Source organism: Carlito syrichta, unplaced genomic scaffold (genome assembly GCF_000164805.1).
Source record: "Carlito syrichta isolate Samal-C Ts95f unplaced genomic scaffold, Tarsius_syrichta-2.0.1 Scaffold314595, whole genome shotgun sequence".
NCBI classification, from domain to species: domain Eukaryota; kingdom Metazoa; phylum Chordata; class Mammalia; order Primates; family Tarsiidae; genus Carlito; species Carlito syrichta.
Window position 1 is genome coordinate 451,975 of NW_007258691.1, and position 19,221 is coordinate 471,195.

The following is a 19,221-nucleotide window of genomic DNA, read 5'->3' on the forward strand; positions in this document are numbered from 1 at the left end:
GGGGGAAAAAAAAAAAAAAAAAAAATGAGATTCCAACTCAAAAAAACAAAAAATAAGCCGGGCTCGGTGGCTCAGCCTGTAATCCCACGCTTTGGGAGGCTGAAGTGAGTAGATTGCCTGAGTCTGCGGGTTCGAGACCCACCTGGGCAAGTTGACTAGACCTCATCTCTACAATAAATCAAAAATTAGCTGGGCGTGGTAGCGCCTGTAGTTCCAGCTACTTGGAAGGTTGAGGCGGAAGGATCGCCGGAGCCCAGCAGGTCGAAGCTGAGGTGGCCGAGAGCGGCCATTGCACTCCAGTCTGGGTGACAGAGTGAGACTCCAACTCAAAAAAAATAATAATACTTGTTCCAGAGCACTAAATTAAAATCAACTCTTGGATTATTCAAGGAGTATTTGCTCTTAATGTAACCTCCCTTGAGACTACAGAAATGACTCCTGTGACTAAGAGTGATGCCACCATATCTGCCTATTAATGCCATTACACAAATGTTGGCTGGAAGAAAGAAACTAACAACACATTTTTATAAAGTAAATTTTGGCTCATGTAAACTTTAATAATAACAATTTTGGCCAGGTTCGGTGGCTCAGTCTGTAATCCCAGCACTTTGGGAGGCTGAGGCGAGTGGTTTGCCTGAGCCTGCAGTTTCGAGACCAGCCAGAGCAACCTGGCAAGACCTCATCTCTACAATAAATAAAAAAAAAATTAGCTGGGCGTGATAGCACACACCTGTAGTTCTGACTACTTGGAAGGCTAAGGTGGAAGGATCACTGGAGCCCAGCAGGTCGACGCTGGGGTGGCTGTGAGCATGCCACTGCACGCCAGTCTGGATGACAGAGTGAGATTCCAAATAAAATAATAATAATAATAACAATCTTAAATTTAAAAACATAACACTGTAGGATGTTGATAAATGACTACATCAAACATCTAATGACCAATGATATCAAATTTATAGATTTATAAAACATCAGGTTTGAAAGAAATCATAAAGATAACCTAATTCAAGCTCTAAATGGGCTCACTGAGTCTATTTCAGCCTAGATGTGTTTTATCCAGCCTCCATTTTAATACCCAAATGATGGGAAACTACTTTCACAAGCAGCCTGTTCCATCTGCTGACCAGTTTTGTCTCTCAGGAAAGTTTTCTCATGCTCAACCCACTTCTGCTTCCATGGAGTGTCCCACTGGTCCTAGCTCTCCTAGTAACCACATAGAACAATCCCAGGTCTCTTTTGCATAAGTCTTTTTAAAATTTAAAGACAATTATCAAGAATACTCCATGTCTTCTTTTCTCCAGGTCAACACTTCTGATTCTTTCAGCTGAATTTCTTCCTCATTCTAGTCTTCTCTGAACTTGTTCCAGTGTTCCCTATGTATTTCAAAGTATGGTACCAAGAATTGCATAGTTCAGTGTGGTTGGTCTTACTAAAACCAAATAAGAAAGGACTCAAACTCCTCTCGTTCTAATATCTAATTAGTATTATATTCTAATACAACCTTAGATCACATTGGTCTTTCGTATTTTTAACCATCATATGCTGTTATTATATACAATAACTGGCTTTTATATTAAAGTCCCTGTTTAAAAAAACACCATGCCAACCCATGTCTCATTATACTGAATATAACAATCATTTCCTTCCCACCAATGTGCTCCTTTTAGAGAATCCACTTCCCACAGTCCTGGCTGCTGTATGTAATAATGTGACTAAGACTCCCTTCACCCACCTACCCTAGCTATGGCTGATTGGTGGACCAGGATTGAACACTGGGCTCAGAAGAACCAAGTTGGTATGAGCCAACTAGGCTTTTAAGTGTTGAAGATCCAGGCATTTAGGTGGTCATAGGAAGAAGAGTCATGCACAAGACACGCAGTAAGCAACATTACAGAAAAGAGAGAGGCAAATTAGAAGACACACAGAGAGAAGCTGAGACAAAGACACTGTAGTTTCTGAGAGAGAAAAAACGGAACCAATCACTGTCTTATACCCAATGTCCTTCAAGTACCTCACTTCAGTTCCTCTTGAGATTTGGCTGTTGGACTTGCCCTTTGGGTTCCATACCTAATCTTCCTCCGTTTTCTCTTTTCCCTCTTAAACTATCTACTCTTTACAACCAAAATATACCTCAAAAATCTTCTCCTAAACTGAATGAAATTTACAAGACACTCATTTTGAGCAAAGGCATCTTTTTGAGTGCAAACCCTCTTAGAAGGATTAACATTTTATCATTTTATACTGCTGTCACTCTTATCTTTGTGGAATAATTCATTCGCTTCTTCTCTCCTTATCTAAGCACAAAAAGCAAAGGATAAATGGGAGAAGGAGACACAATTAAGCATCCTATTATACAAGCATTTAGCTTTCAGATCCAAGTGCAGAACTATAAATATATATCTTATATTATCTTTGTGTGTGCGTGTGTGTGTATGTGTGTGTGTGTGTGTGTGTGTGTGTGTATACATATACGTCTCAGACTCAGTCTTTAGTATCCAGGAAATTCTAAGCTTTGTGTCTTTGCGAATTTGATTCTTGTAAGTCATTTTATCCACTTAACTCTTTGATTTTAAAATGCTGAATAGCTGGGCTCGGTGGCTCAGCCTGTAATCCCGCGCCTTTGGGAGGCTGAGGTGAGAGGATTGCCTGAGCCCATGGGTTCGAGACCCACATGGGCAACTTAGCGAGACTTCATCTCTACAATAAATCAAAAATTAGCCAGGCATGGTAGCACAAACCTGTAGTTCCAGCTACTTGGAAGACTGAGGCAGAAGGATCGCCGGAGCCCAGCAGGTCGAGACTGCGGTGGCCAGGAGCTGCCCTGCACTCCAGTCTGGGTGACAGAGTGAGACTCCAACACATACCAAAAAAAACTTTTTTTTTTTAATGCTGAATAAAACAAGATTGAGGACAGAACTCCACAGCATGTCATATCACCTTGGTTGATACTGATCCATTACTCAGCACATTTAAGGAACAACTCTTTATCTTTCTTATTAAACTACCCAGTTATTTGTGTAACCAGCCTGTATTTCCTGTCTTCAGGAATATTATGACAAACTGTCAAATGCCTTCATAAATTCTACATATAATCTATGCCTAATACAGCTCCTGGATCTAGTAACCCTATACAAAATAAAATGGAAAGGACTACAGGCTGGCTCTTAATGAACATAAAATTGGTCCAAGGGTTACTGCTTTCTCTACTATATCCTCACAAACCAACCTTTCATAATATATTCTAGAATCTTATCTGAGATTGAAATTAAGCTCACTGAGCATTTTATACATGGAATTTCTTTTTCTTTTTTTTTTTGAGTTGGAGTCTCACTCTGTCACCCAGACTGGAGTGCAGTGGCCATTCCCGGCCACCGCAGCCTCACCCTGCTGGGCTCCGGCGATCCTTCCGCCTCAGCCTTCCAAGTAGCTGGAACTACAGGCGCGCGCTACCACACCTGGCTAATTTTTTATTTATTGTAGAGATGAGGTCTCGCCAAGTTGCCCAGGCAGGTATCGAACCCGCGGGCTCAGGCAATCCACTCACCTCAGCCTCCCAAAGGCACGGGATTACAGGCTGAGCCACCAAGCCTGGCTTATACATGGAATTTCAATTGTGCATTATCCTCTTACTCTCTACTTGTCCTCATGGATGACCAAGAATGGCTCTGCAATCCTATTCAAAGATACTATCAGCTCCCAGAAATATAATTCATCCAGGTCAAGAGACCTAATTCAGAGCAGATGGGTATTTTTTAAAAATCCATTTGCCAATCCAAAGTTTTGGTTTCTTCTTGTCAATTTGAAAATTATATTACTTACTATAAGGCACTTTCATATTAACATTTGCCTATCAATCACAGTTCTCACTCTGCTCCTGGCAAAGTGCCCTATCTTTATTCTAAAGAAAACTCTTCATGGGTGCAGTACATTTGCAGCATGATGCAAAAAACAGAAACAGCATATATTTCACATTGTGAAATCTATTAGAATGTTACTTCATCACAGCAGTCAAGGGAGAAAAAGCTGAAACAAGTGAAGCAATGTATTTTAGAGAATAGGTTTTTAGAAGTTCAGCAAAGAAAGAGAAAGCATGATATTCATTATGATGTAGAAACAAGACAATAAAATTATAAAACAGTAAGTCCATAAGAGCAGTCTTCTGACTTTACTTAGTACAACCTGAATCACTAAGTGAACAATGGTTTTTTTTTTTTTTTTTTTTTTTGAGTTGGAGTCTCACTCTGTCGCCTAGACTGGAGTACAGTGGCCATTCCCGGCCACCGCAGCCTCAACCTGCTGGGCTCCGGCGATCCTTCCGCCTCAGCCTTCCAAGTAGCCGGAATTACAGGCATGCGTGAACAACGTTAAGAGAGTAGATTTCATAAAAGTTTTCAATGCTACTAAATTGTAAATAATTTTCTGTAAGCAAAAAATGTAACAACCTTTCAAATTCTTAGTATCTGTATGGGCTAATTACTTAGGGTATTTTTGTGAAACCTGAGAAGATATGAAATACTGTCATTATGTTCCCAAATGAAGTAAGTTAAAGTTGTCTGTTTTTATGTGAAATATAATTTGTGCTTCAATCTTATTACTTGGTGTTATATCATCGACTCATCTCAAAAGTAAAGTAATGACATGCTGTCATACTTGACAAAAGGGCTATCATTAGCAGGCTGTTTTGCTTTTTATAAGATGCGCTTTGGAGGAGGCATTAACAAATGTAGTATATCAAACAAATGTAGAATCTCTTGAAGATAAATTATAAGACAAACTTCTTAAACATAATGTTTGTACTTTAAAAATTCTAGTTATTTAATGTAAAAATGATGTAAATCTTTTAAAAGGTTACATTACGCTTCAGATCATTTTCAGAGCTCCAGTCTGTACATTGACTAGAAATACCTCATATACTCAATAGCTTCCTGCTGCCCAACTGTAGCATTTTCTGCTCCAAAAATTGTGCCTCCTTCTCCCACCCATCCTGTGCTTTTTGTGCTTAGATAAGGAGAAAAGAAACTGATAAACTATTTCACAAAGGTAAGAGTGACAGCAGTATAAATGATACAATGTTGATCCTTCTAAGAGGTCTTGCACTCAAAAAGATGCCTCAAAACAATGAATGTGTCTAAGTAGTAAATTTCATTCAGATTAGGAGAACATTTCTGAGATAAGAGAGTGGACACTTCAAGCCATTAGTCACACAAACCATCTGAATACTTCATAAGGTCATTAGGACCTTTATCATTACATCAACTTGCAGCACTACCAGTTTAAAAATCAATTTGGTAAAGGGTATCTACAAAAAACTCTACAGTTATATTAAAAGTGAAAGACTAAGTGTTCTTCCTCTAAGGTTTGGAAAAAGGCAAGGATGTCTATTCTCACTTTCCTTATTCAATATAGTGCTAAAATATCTTGTCAAAGCAATAAAAAAAAGAAAAGGAAATAAAAAGCATATATATTAAAAGGAAAAAATAAAACTGTCCTTATTTGAGATGACATAATTGTCTACATAGAAAAATCCCAGTAAATCTATTAAAAAAAAACAAACAACCTACTAGAACTAATAAGTTCAGTAAGTTTGCATGTTTCAAGATACAGACAGAAAAATCCATTGTGGACATGCACAGTGACTCATACCTGTAATCCTAACACTTTGGGAGGCTGAGGTGGAAGAATCACCAGAGTCCTGGGGGTCAAGGCTGTGTTCACCATGATTATACCACTGCACCCCAGCCTAGGCAACAAAGTGAGACCAGACTCAAAAAAAACAGAAAGAAAAATCAGTTGCATTTCTGTATACATCCAGTGAGCGCATAGACATGGAAACTGAAAACACAATACCAAAAAAGCCCAAAAACCAATACCAATTACAATTGCCCCCCCAATTAAATACTTAGGTGTAGATATAACAAAATATATACAAGATTTGTATGCTGAAAACTACAAAATGCTGATGAAATAAATTGAAGAAGATCTAAACAAATGGAGAGACACACTATGTTTATAATTTGGAAGATGCAAAATAGTAAAGATAGCAATTCTTCCTAAATTGGTTAATACAATTCCTAACAAAACCTCAGGATTTAAAATATATAAATGGGATTATTCTCAAATTTATATGGAAAGCCAAGAAACTAGATTAGCTAAAATAACTTTGAAAAAAATAATAAAGTGGGTAAAATCATTACTTGATTTCAAAACAAACTGTATTGCTACAGTAATCAAGATTGTATAGTATTGGCAGAAGAAAAGGTACATCGACCAATGAAAGAGAATAGAGAATCCAGAAATAGACCCCCATAAATATGCCAAACTGATTTTTGACAAGGGTGAAAAAGCAATTCAGTGAAGGAAAGACAGTCTTTTCATAAAATGAGCTGATACCCATAAGTTAAAAAAAAAAAACAAAACGAAAAAACCTAAACCTTCTACCTTATTATAATATCATAGACTAAAATGTAAAATAATAGGATTTTAGGGGGAAAAATCTGCAGATAATCTTCAGATTCTAAACTAGGCAAAGAGTTCTTACACTTGATACCAAAACATCCATAAATACAAAATTTGGTAACCTGGATTTCATCAAAATTTAAAACTTTTGCTCTGCAAAAGACCCTATATGAAGAGGATGAAAAGACCAGGAAAAAAAATATATATATATCTGACCAGTATCTAGACTATATAAAGAATTCTTAAAATTCAACAGTCAAAAAAAATCCAACTAGAAAACAGGCAAAAGACAGGAAAAAACAGTTCACCTGAAAGAATATAAAGATGACAAATAAGCACATGAAAAGATATCAACATTATTAGCTATCAGGAAAATGCAAATTAAACCATAACAATATATCACTACAGGTTCATGATAACATCAAATGTTGGTAAAATGCTACAGCAACTCTGGAAAATAATTTAGCGGTGTTTTAAAAAACTAAACACAGCTGGGCATGCCTGTAATCCCAGAACTTTGGGAAGTCAAGGTGGGAGAACTGCTTGAAGCCAGGAGTTTGAGACCAGCCTGGGTAACACAGCAAGATCTCATCTCAAAGAAAGAAAAAGAGAGAAAAAAGAAAAGAAAGAGAGAGGAGAAGGAGGAAAAAGAGGAAGAGCAGGAGGAGAGAGGGAGGGAAGGAAAAGAAAGGAAAGAAAGAAAGAGAGAGAGAGAGAGAGAGAGAGAAAGAAACAAAGAAAAAGCAAGCAAGCAAGCCAGCCAGCCGGGCATGGGGGCTGCATTCATGATCCTAGTCACTTGGAAAGCTGAGATAGGAGAATCACTTGAGCCCAGAAGGTAGAAGCTGCGGTTATCCATGAAAGTGCCACTGCACTCCTGGCTAGGAGACAGCAAGACCCTGTCTCTCAAAAAAATACAAAATACCATACAGACTAGCAACCGAACTAGCAACTGAACTCTTGGGCATTTATCTTAGGAAAATGAAACATATGTTCACATGAACAAATGTGTCTAGAAACTTTATACGTAATAGCCAAAAACTAGGGGAGAAAAAATATGCCCTTCGATAGGTAGGTGAATGGTTAAACTGGTACATTCATACCATGAAATACTACTCAACAATAAAAAGGAATAAACTACAGATACACACAACAATCTAAATGAAGCTTCAGAGAATTAGAGTGAGGAAAGCTAATCCCAAAAGGCTACATACTACATGATTCCATTTGTAAAGCATCTTTGAAAAAGAAAATTATTAGAGGCCTACTCAGTGGTTGCCAGGGGGTCATGGACTGGGGGAAAGGAAGAGGTTGGTGAAGTTAAGGTGAATCTGGCTAAGAAGGACAACATGAGCAATCCTTATTGTGACAAAACTCTTCTGTATCTTGACTGTATTGATTGTCAATATCCTGCTTATGACATTCACCATGAATGTCACTACTGGGGGAAGCTGGGTGAAAGACACATGGGATCGCTTGGTCATTATTTTTTACACCGCATGTGAATCTACAATTATCTCAACAGAAAAAGTTTCATCCTAAAAAGAAATCAATCTGGGACTAAAACACTAGCGATTAATCTACAAAGACATTTTGTTGAGCAATATCAGAAATGTTGGCTTTATAATATATAAATAAATTACTCATGACATACCTATGTCTATCTAAATATGCTTCCAAAGTATATTTCCTCTAATGTCTATTCTTCTACTAGGGAACCCCCTTAGTAAAATATGACCTTCGATGATCAGTCAGCAAAAATATTTTTGACCGCAAAGTAGCAAACTGTAGATTTTTCAAGATTCACAGTAATACTGTGAAAAACTTTTTCTTGATTAACTTCCTCAGGTCACAATATTAAGTGAATAGTATCTCCCAAAATTATACAGCTTCCTATTTCTTTTGGCATAAGATTCCAAAACTGCAATTGTTAAAAACACACCACACTTATACATGCACACACACACACACACACACACACACACATACACATATCCCAACTTTCCCAGGATGCTAAGTTCTAACATTTCTACAACTATTTTTTTTTTCCTTTTTCTCTACTTTAACTGAACACAAAATCTGAACCTAGCCACAGTGGCCCAAAATGACCTGGAAAATTAAGTTTATTTTTTCTGGCAATGACAATCTGTGCTTGGAAATATAAAACTGTTATTCTGAATAAATTTCAAAGTTCCAAAGTACTAAAATTACTTTAGTGAAACAGGACAAAATGAGCTGTTACTGCTGGGGAAAGGGATTGTTATCCCAGAAAGAACAGTGTGCTCTCCAGTCCTTGCATCGCCACTTCTGTTTTGCAAAATAAACAACTCTGGTTTCTTTATTTTACTTTGAGTCCTGTGGTAATAAAGATCTCCTGGAGCTAAAATTCTATTACAAGTGTTTATTTTGTCACCATTTTAAAATACAAGAGATCAGTTTCACTTTTGCAAACTAACTGATTTTTCCACTAGTTGCTGTTGTTTTGACTTCTGCATACATCCCCTAGCAAAACAAAACAAACAAACAAAAAACAGCAAAAGGAAAATCGTTCATTGCTCTTTTCTAAAAAGAGGGGTCCATATTGCATTCATGAGGAAAGGAAATATACAATGATAGTATTATTTTGTTGATCTATTAAGTGTTGTTTTAGTTTTAAATTGTGGCAATAACATCCTAAACCCAGAACTGTAGTACCATTACAAGTGCAGTCCACTTTCAGAATACTAGAGGAAAATTCTAGCAAATGCTGCCGGTTATCTGAGGGCAGAGACAGGTAGAAGTCAGTTCAGCCTTGAAAGAGAGTATATTTGGAGATACAGTCTAAGTACATATAGAAGTAAACCGTAGAGTTCAGTAGAGGACAAAGGGGACAAAAGTGATTTTTGCTGTCCAGCCCATGGGCTGCTTTTGCATGTTCTGCCACTTAAGGAGATAGAAGTCTGACAAGTGTTCTATGCTCAGTCAGAAATTTGTTAAAAAGCAAAAGACTTGGTAGTGAGAGTCAAAGATTATCTTATTCCTTCTTCCCTAAGATTCCCTGGGGAGATGAAACCAGGGGAAGATGATTTAGCTATCTTAGCCTTCTAACCAGGCAATAGATTCTCCAACCATAGCTTATTGTCATCACCATCCTTCTCTATACTTCTTCTTTGGTGGCCATCTCCCACACCACCTTTATATGTTATTGTAACTTTCCTTTTGCACTCATTTTGCTATTAATAGTACAGTGTAGTACAACCATCTTCATGTTCTAATGTATCAACTATCCATTTCCATATAACATAGGAAAAATAAAGAAAGAACTAGAAAAGGCTCCCCTCACTTTCTCTTCCCTGATTTCTACACCAGCCTTCTTTGCCTATACATAGGAAGAAAAGAAAAAAAAAAAAAAGGAAACACAGCAGGGACTCTCTAGAAAGGAGAGCCAAGCACAAAAAGTAACACAAAAAGTTAAACAGAACAAGAAAGGGGGAAAAAAGCTTTTGAAAGACCAGTCACCGCACACTGATCCACCCACCTCAAGTCCATTTTTCTCCAATACAGAAATGGAGTATAATTTCCAAGCTATGTTGAAAAAATTCTTTGTTTTCTTCATCTTACAAATGAAATGGTTCTAATCTGAACTATTCCTGATACTACTATAAGCTATATATCTGCATCACTAACACTTCCGCATAAAATGATATACACAAGCTGACTAAATAGAAATGTTGCCTGATCACTAGGCAATTAAACAAGTTAAAATACAGATAAATTAGACAAGTCAAATATAAGTAAGAAATTATGGAAAGTAAATGTTTATTTTTAAAATTGATTTTATAAGCTTTGAGATGTATATACACATTTTGATTGCTTCATAATCAAGCACCCAGAACAGTGACTGGCACATAGCAAGCATAATATCTGTTGTATAAATGTATTTAACAGGTCTGAAAAAGGGCTGAGTTGCATTTTACATACTAAACATTGGGCCAGACAAGCTATAACCAACATACTCATAAGGGCCTTCGGCAGCTGAGCCTCTCCTATATAGCCTAGCTGCCTGCCACTCATGCTTTAGTCTAACCATAGATTTATGAAATGCTTGGTTTTAATATTTCAAAAATTTATTTACAAAGTGCCTTAAAAATATTCTGGTTTCTCTTCAAATTATATAAATCTTTCGCATTTTACAAAAGTACCTTAAACATGAGAGAAAACACTCTGCAACTCTCATAAAAACCTTATCAACCCAGAGGGAATATCCCGAAAGCACAAACTCCAGAGGTAAAAGACAAAACAAAACAAAAAATCTTATCAAAATAAATCAGCATTTTATATTTTCAAAACATTGAAGCTGTTAAATATTCTCTAATTTGGCCAGCTCTCTCACCAGAAAGCTTCTGTCCCTGCGACCTAGGATGCTTTACCCACTGTCTATAGAAATACTCGGCCCTGGAGAGCCAACTCCAGTTCTACTTTCCACATAAAGCTGCCCCAACGACCATCCCAATATGCAAGGATTCCTCTCCCCACCTTCTCCATTCTCACTGCAGATGCTATCTTATATAGCACTTAAATTATACACTGTCTTGTAGACGATTCTTTTTCATGTCATTATATATTCTCTTCCAGACAGGTGATTAGGGTCTGAAGCACAGCTATTGTTTCTTGTAGATTTGTTTTTGTTTTGCTTTGTTTCTTTTCATCTCTATAACATCTAGGCTAGTACATAAAAGGAACTCAGTTCAGGGCAAGAGAAAGATATTCCGTGTCTTCAAACACATATAAGCATCATTTTTCAGGTGAGCATAAGCACAGCCAAGTCCCTTTCTGTGCTTACTATTTTATACCTAACTTAAAAGGTGAAGAGAATTGAAGGCAATGATTTAAAAGGGCTTTTTTCTGCATTTGGACTTCCCTTCCAGTTCCTGCTAGGTTGCAGTTCACATAAATCTGAAGGACAGGCAGCAGCAGTAAGCATCAAGTTAAATCATGGCATGATTAATGCTAACAGGTAGCCCAAAGCAACACACACAATGGAAAAAGCATAGCTGAGAGTTGACTGCAATTTCTAATCAAAATGTAACAGACCAGTGGTTAATTAAGAGTTGACTGTAGCCAGGCTCGGTGGCTCAGCCTGTAATCCTGCGCCTTTGGGAGGCTGAGGTGAGTGGATTGCCTGAGCCCGCGGGTTCGAGACCCGCCTGGGCACCGAGACCTCATCTCTACAATAAATCAAAAAATCAGCCGGGCATGGTAGTGCATGCCTGTAATTCCGGCTACTCGGAAGGCTGAGGCGGAAGGATCGCCGGATCCCAGCAGGCGAGGCTGCGGTGGCCGGGAGCGGCCACTGCACTCCAGTCTGGGCAACAGAGTGAGACTCCAACTCAAAAAAAAAAAAAAGAGTTGACTGTAGATTTACTGAGAAACCTGAATGATTAACTATAGCTAAGATTTGAGGTTTGCACTCACAATTTAAGTCCATAATTTTCAGAGATATTTTTAAAATTATACTATTAATAATATATGGATTGTCAAACAAAACATGGAAGAAATGCTTTTGCCTGAGGACAGATATGAAGTAACAGGGAGGTGAACAGCATAAAAACTGTGAAGACTTGTTAACCTGATTAAATGAGTTAATACATAGTTGAACACTGAACAATGTGGGCAGTGGGGCATCAACCCCCACATACTCAAAAATCCATGTATAACTTTTCACTCCCCCAAAACTTATTTACTGATAGCACACTGTTGACCAGAAGCCCTACCAATAACATAAACAGCTGATTAACACATATTTTATATGCTATATGTATTATATACTGTATTCTTACAACAAAGTAAGCTAGAAAAAAGAAAATATTAAGAAAATCAAAAGAGAAAATATATTTACTATTCATTAAGTGGAAGTGGATCATCATAAAGATCTTCATCTTCATGTGGAGCAGACTGAGAAAGAGAAGTGGCTCTTGTGTCAGGTGTGGCGGGGAGGGAGAAGGGAAGATAGCAGAGACAGGCACACTATGTGTAGCATTGAGGAAATACACCGTCATTTCTGTCTTTTTTGCTTTTTCACATCTCTAAAAATGTTTCTATACAGTACCAACCCTTCTTCCAACATTTGTTTTTGTTTCAGTGTCCATATCATAGAAGGGCCAATGTCATAAAAGTCAAAAGCAGTCTTGTCTGAATGTTTCAGTCCCTAGGTATCTCACTCCTGTAACTAACTGCACCTGAGTTATAAGAGAACTCAAAGATATTGTTCCCATTCCTAAAGACTTCCTATTTGGATTGAGTGTGGTGAGTGGTGAGGGAAGGATTAGTTCTTATTCTCAGAGATGGCCAAAAAAAGAAATAATCTTTGCCTTTGGGAAATGCTCAACATGGGAAGGACAGGGTAGAAAAAAACAGTTCCCATGTGACTCAGGGAAATAAAACAAAAATAAAACATAAAGCTAAATACAGTTAACTCTTTTTATATCAGTGGCAGGAGCAGAAGTAAATTTGATCCAAAGCAGCAGGTAATTCCCAATCCAGAGAGAGAGAGAGAGAGAGAGAGAGAGACAGAATGCAGTCTTGAATGATCAGAACCCTCCTGACAAATTGCCTAATGTCAGTTTGTTTTCTGGCAGTGCTTCTTCCTCACTGTCCAGCACTGGTTGAGAAGTGCGCATCTTCTTAGATCATCTTCTGTTCTCTTACTTCCTCTGGTATAGTGTCTATTAGCTTCTTAATTTCTCCAAGATCTGTATCTTGAAACTCTCCACCTCCCTTTTTTTTTTTTTTTTTTTGCCATATCCACAACCTCTTTCATGATTTCCTTGATTGGCTCTGTCAGAAATCCTGTGAAGTCATGAACAATATCTGGACAGTTTTCTCCAGCATAAATTTATCGTTCCAGGCTTTATGGCTTTCATGGATTTTTCTATAATAATAATGGCATCCTCAATGGTGTAATCCTCCAGACTTTCAGGATGTTCTCGTTTTTGGGGTTCTCTTTCACAGCACTGACAATCCTCTCTAGAGTGTACCATGTGCAATGAGCCTTAAAAGTTACTGTGATCATCTGATCTAGAGGCTGAATTAGAGTCGTGTTTCCAGACAAGTAGACCACTTTGACACTTTCAGTGTTGAGCTCATGGGGTTCTGGGTGGCCAGGGACATTGTCTAATATCAAAAGAACTTTAAAAGGCAGTTCCTTACTGGCAAGGCATTTCCTGATTTCAAGAACAAAGTATTAGCAGAACCCATCAAGAAAAATGGTTCTCCTGCTTTCACGTTGTACAACCAAAAGACTGGCAGCTGGTGTTTATCTTTCTCCTTCAAGGTTCAGGAGTCAGCTTTATAGATAACAGGAGCCCTGATCATAAACCTGACTCTATTAGCACGAAAGAGTTGAGTTTATCTATCCCTTCCTGTCTTAAATCCTAGTGTTTGCTTCTCTTCCTTACTAATAAATGTCCTTTGTGGCACTTTTTTCCAGAATAGAACACTTTTGTCTGCATTAAAAACCTGTTCAGGCAGATATTCTTTCTCCTCAATGAGTTTCTTAACGGCATCTGGGAATTTGCCTGCTGCTTCTTAGTTGGCAGAAGCTATTTCTCCTGTTATTTTGACTTTTTGTAAGCCAAATTTCTGTCAAAAATTATCAAACCATCCTTTGCTGGCATTAAATTATCCAGTTTCAATTCCTTCACCTTCCTTTTGCTTTAAGTTGTCATATAATGACTTCAGTTTTGTTTCTTTTGCTCTTCGAGTTAAAATCCAACGTATCTGAAATCCTCCAAAACCTGACTCTAGCCTAGATTTCCTATTCCATTTCCAGCTTCCCAATCTCTTCCACCCCCAACACTATAGACCTCTCACTACTCCATGGAATGACTTCACTTTTTCTCAAATCATGTTAGAATCTATAGGTATGCCTTTCTTATAGCAATTCTGCAACTACATAAAACTGCATGTTCAATATGAGATAAAAAGTTATATCACAAAAAGTACACGGATTTGGGGTTTGCTGGCATAGCCGCAGCTATGGCATCACAAGTTTCCTTTACTTATTTTATAATGGTCTTTACACTAGATTCATTTATCTTGAAATGATGGGCAACCACAACTGCAGGCCTCAATCTACAGTGAATATCAAGAAATTCAACTTTTTCTTGTAATGTCATGACTTTTCTCTGCTTCTTGAAAGTATTTCCAGCATCACTACTGGTACTTCCTGTGGGTCCCCTAGTGTTAAATCAAGGCTTACAGCATTGTACCAAACACTATGAAGAAACACACAAGAACTGCAAGAGATCACTACAAGAGATCATCTGCTCACAGAGATTATCCTCACATGGCATTTTAAGTCGCAATACTTGAGCTCACTATGATAGCAACAGGAGGTGGCTATGAAATTATTACAGTAGTATGTACTACAGTTAATTTTATACAGCTATGATTTTTATTGCATCTTTACATTTGTTTACATTTCTCTTGACTTTAAATGGTACCAGGTACAATCTGTAGGTGTTTATGTTTGCAAGTATTGATAAATTTAACTTTTGATAATAGGTTTGTAGATATTTTATGGTAATAAATAATAAAACAGATTAATGTCTACATATATTATATGCATTTGTCTTTTTCTGAATTTTTCGATATTTAGATATTTCTACCTGGTTTGTCTATGAGCTTTTTCAAATAATTGCAAATCTCCAAAAAGTTTTTCAATATATTTATTGAAAAAAAATCCACATACAAGTGAACCCAAACAGTCCAAACCTCCATTGTTCCAGGATCAACAGTGCTTGGCACACAGTAAGTGCTCAAAACAGTGCTTGGCACACAGTAAGTATCAGAAATTAACATGGGTTAAACTACAATATGTAGAGACTTGGAAACCTAGCATCACAAAAACTTATAAACATGGGCCCTTCTTCTCACTAGGCCTCCACAACCACCTGGTCAAACACTGTACTGGAATTAAAAATCTGTTTTATTTCATAGGAGCAAAATTCTTCAAACATAATTGAATTCTACAATTCTGCTCATTCCTTTTCCCGCTCCAACAATTCATTCAGATCCTGTGACCAAAATAAATATCAAACCTCTGAATTCATTCCCTGAGGTTTTAGAATTTGCTAACTGCTAAATGCTCCTACTGTTAGGCTGTAATAACACAACATCATACCTTTTGGATTTCTTCAGGTAAAGCATGCATGGGAACGTGCCGATCCATAATTTTCCAAATAGGCTGAGAGAGCTCTGAAGCAAAACAATCTAAAAACATTGATGGTAACAGTCAGAATTGAAATAGTGTGACGAAAACACAAATTAGGATGATTTTCAAATCAGGAGTATTTGGAATGAATGGTGATAACTGTTCCAACAGTTGTTTGTTTCATCAACTCCATGCTAGAAGGTACAACTGGGAATTTCCCAGTTAGTTATTAGGCCAAGAGAACAGGAAAGAACTATAAAGAGAGACGGCTGAGTTAGAAATGGTATCTTCTCTTTTGTTAGAACTTTATCTTCCAATAGTAATTTCTTTTGTGATTACTACTCATTGTTTGTTTTGCAATACAGAATAACTGTAAAATTTTAAATAGACATTTATTTCAGTATTTTTTTTAAATCAACATTTTTTTCCCTGAAAAGCTGCTAGAAAAAATTGTCTAAATATAGTATTTTATTTCAGCAGATAAGAAAAGCAATTATGGCAAGAATGCTGGTTTAAATTAAGTACCAAAATCAAAATTTAAAGTTACAAGACTAAATGTAAGTAGGCACTGAACAGGAGAAAAGTCATCAAAGCATCAGAAGCCAAGTGCCAGTTTTATCTAAGATGGGTATTTATATAATTTTATGCAAATATCTTAAGATTTTTTTTTTCTAATAAAAACATTTCAATATAAAACTCTATCATTACTTTCATAAAACCATAAAGGATAAATGGAGGTGTCCTTTGGGTTCTTTTTTTTTAATCCTTGCCAAATATGGAGAAAGAACAGATAGTCGTTTCATGTGTGAGGAATGTTTATAAATATCTACAGAGTTGGGGGCAGAAGGCAGGGAGGCAGCAGAGTCAGATGATACAGGTACAATTCCAGAGCAGGGAAGGCCTGAGGGCCAGGAGTCAGAGACAAGAGCAGTCTAACCGTTCAAGATAATGTCTCAGCAAAACGTTTTATCTTTTGGATGGGAACAGGGAGTTCGTGAAGGCATCCTGAAGTTGTTGGCATTGGATCAGGCAGGAAATTGACAAAAAGAGACTCAAAGGGCATAGCACTCTATCAAAGAGAGCGACTCCAGTCACAGCAAGGTGGCATAAAGTCACAGTTGACAAAAACTCCTGAACAGGCATTATTTTTGAAAACCACGTAACCACTGGTTAAAAGAGAGGATTCCTCATCTCTTGTGTTAGCACAGATACTCCTCGTTTAAACAGTACTGTTTATTTTTTATATTTTTATTTTTATTTTTTGAGTCCGAGTCTCGCTCTCACCCGGCAGGAGTGCAGTGGCAAGCTCACGGCCACTGCAGCCTCAACCTGCTGAGCCCATGTGACTCTTCCTCCTCAGCCTTCCAAGTAGCTGGAACCACAGGCACATGCACCATGCCTGGCTAATTTTTTGATTTACTGTAGAGACGAGGTTTCCCCACGCTGCTCAGGCTGGTCTTGAACCCCTGGGCTAGGCAATCCTCTCCCAAAGTGCTGGGATTATAGGCTTGAGCCACTGTGCCCAAACATTACCGTTTAAAACAAATAACTATTGAGCTTTATGTCTTCCCACATAAAACATGATGTGTGTGGTGGGGTGGAGGTAAAGGTAACTGAAGTCAACTACTGGGGTAAAGTTAACAACGTCAACATAGGCCCAAATGGCCAAGTATATAATCTGATATTTGGCAGACTATTAGTCACATGGCAAGGATCCAGAGGCTTATTATTCTCATTTCTGCCACTTAACAGTGGAATTTGCTATCAATAAAATAAAATAGTATTATTTTCAATTTGATTGGGGATATAATTTTTTCTAAAATTAGCAACGAAGTCTCCTTTTAAAGTTTCACCCATAAAATTATTTGACAGCATGGATCTGAGTGATAGTACAATCAAAGCACCAGTTACACAGTTTTTATTTAATATCTTCATTGTCTGTGAATCTATTCCAATTTACGGCCTTACTCTACCATGGGAATTGGCAGGTTCTTGTTAAAGGAAAATTTAAAATAAAATATTCAACCCAGAAAACTCTCCATAAAGCAGCAAATCAGTTTTGTCAGTAACTAAGCATTTAACTCGACTTCAATGCACATCAGTGTATCTAATGAGATTACAAAGAAAAAAGAAATTCCTACTTTTTTATACACCCAGACACACAATCCATTACACACACCTTCTTAGGAAAATTGGTAACTTGTCCTTAAGTTGGAGGACGTAACAGTTTGATATACACACACACACACACACACACACACACACTTTTTTTGTTTTTTTTGCTGATGCTGATTCTGCATCCACACACTGACAAGTTTCTCCATTGCTATACATTCTTTTATAATTCATCTTAAATTCACCAGGTAATTGGAGCAGCTATGTTAGCTAACTGCCTTCCTCCTAAGGAATGCAAATCTCTGTAACACAGCAGATAGTTACAACTAAGAGTAAGGAGCCTAGGCTAAGCTACCAAAGTGAGAAAAAGGTAGGGCGCTATCTTCCTTGATGTTTACATTTTAAACATCATTTTTACATTCCCGGCCCAGAAAAGCATTCCTGGGACTTTACAAAGATTCGCATACTTAAAGAGATACAGGAAACATTCACAAATACTAAGTTTCTCCAGAAAACGAGGTCTCCTTCCCCTTTGGCAACAGGGAAATTTGGTCATTTTTAATTTACTCTTACATGATTTCGTAGGTTTTAATCAAGTCCCCTTAATCCTTTCACATTACACATGTGTAGGCTGCCTTTTGGCAAGAGGTGCGGTGATAAGTGGCTGCAGCACGTAGGTGTTCTACCAAGATCGCAAGGAAAACAAAGAATGCAGGAATGTCCTTGGCTGTACGTTTCCAACTGCCTTCCTCGCAGCAGTGTCACGTCGGGTCACTCACTCACGTTCGGCTCTCAGGCCCTTACGTAAGGAACTACTCCCCTGGCGTGAGTCACCCACAGCGATTAGGTCAGGGGCAGGTGAAGGCAGGAGCTCACGTCCTAAGACTGTCCTCGGGCGGCGGGATTTTCCAAACAGAAACCAACCGCAAGGCCAGACCGAACTGCAGCAAGGGATTTGAACTCTGTTCCTTTGTAACCCCGCTCCCTCCGGACCTGCCGTGGCCGGAAGAGGGGGAGGAGGGCGCGCGGGTGAGGAGGCTGAACCGCGCATTCCTGGAGACTCAGGAGAGGCGGGGGCGGCGGCCGAGCCGGGCGGGCTCGCAGAGACCACGCGGAGGCCGCAGAGACCCGGCGCGGGACCCCATCGCTTCCCAGAGCGGCATGGCTCAGCTTCCGGGCCCTCTCCCCAGCTGCGAGCACGCCTCCGCTCCGGAACTGCCTCCCAGGGACCGGGGCCTCCGAGCGCTGACGGACGCCATTGTCTCTCACCTAGATCTCGACGCCGGCGGGTGCGAAACGGCTTTTCCGGTCTCCCGGGCGACCGCGCTGCACGTCCGCCTGACGTTCAGGGCGCGGTGACGTCAAGGCCCACGCCGCTCGCCGACGCGGAAGCGAGACTCCCCTGCGCCGCCCGGAGCCTCAGGCGCCGGGCGGAAGTGGGGGAACGCAAGTGGTGG

At 38.7% G+C, this 19,221-nt stretch overlaps 1 protein-coding gene across 2 annotated transcripts in view; it reads right to left on the minus strand.

Moving 5' to 3' along the window:
• Positions 1–19,096, minus strand: part of LEKR1 (leucine, glutamate and lysine rich 1) — a 174,091-nt gene extending 154,995 nt beyond the window's left edge. The window contains exons 1-2 of one of the 2 annotated variants that reach the window (XM_008071635.1): positions 19,034–19,096; positions 15,620–15,708 (exon numbers count right to left, since the gene is read on the minus strand). In XM_008071635.1, the coding sequence (XP_008069826.1) occupies positions 15,620–15,667 (48 nt within the window). In that variant the 5' untranslated portion in view covers positions 15,668–15,708; positions 19,034–19,096. Of the gene's footprint in view, positions 1–15,619; positions 15,709–18,547; positions 18,832–19,033 lie in introns of those variants that run through there. The other variant, XM_021719350.1, reaches the window with a different exon arrangement.
• Between the last annotated feature and the right edge of the window lie 125 nt (positions 19,097–19,221).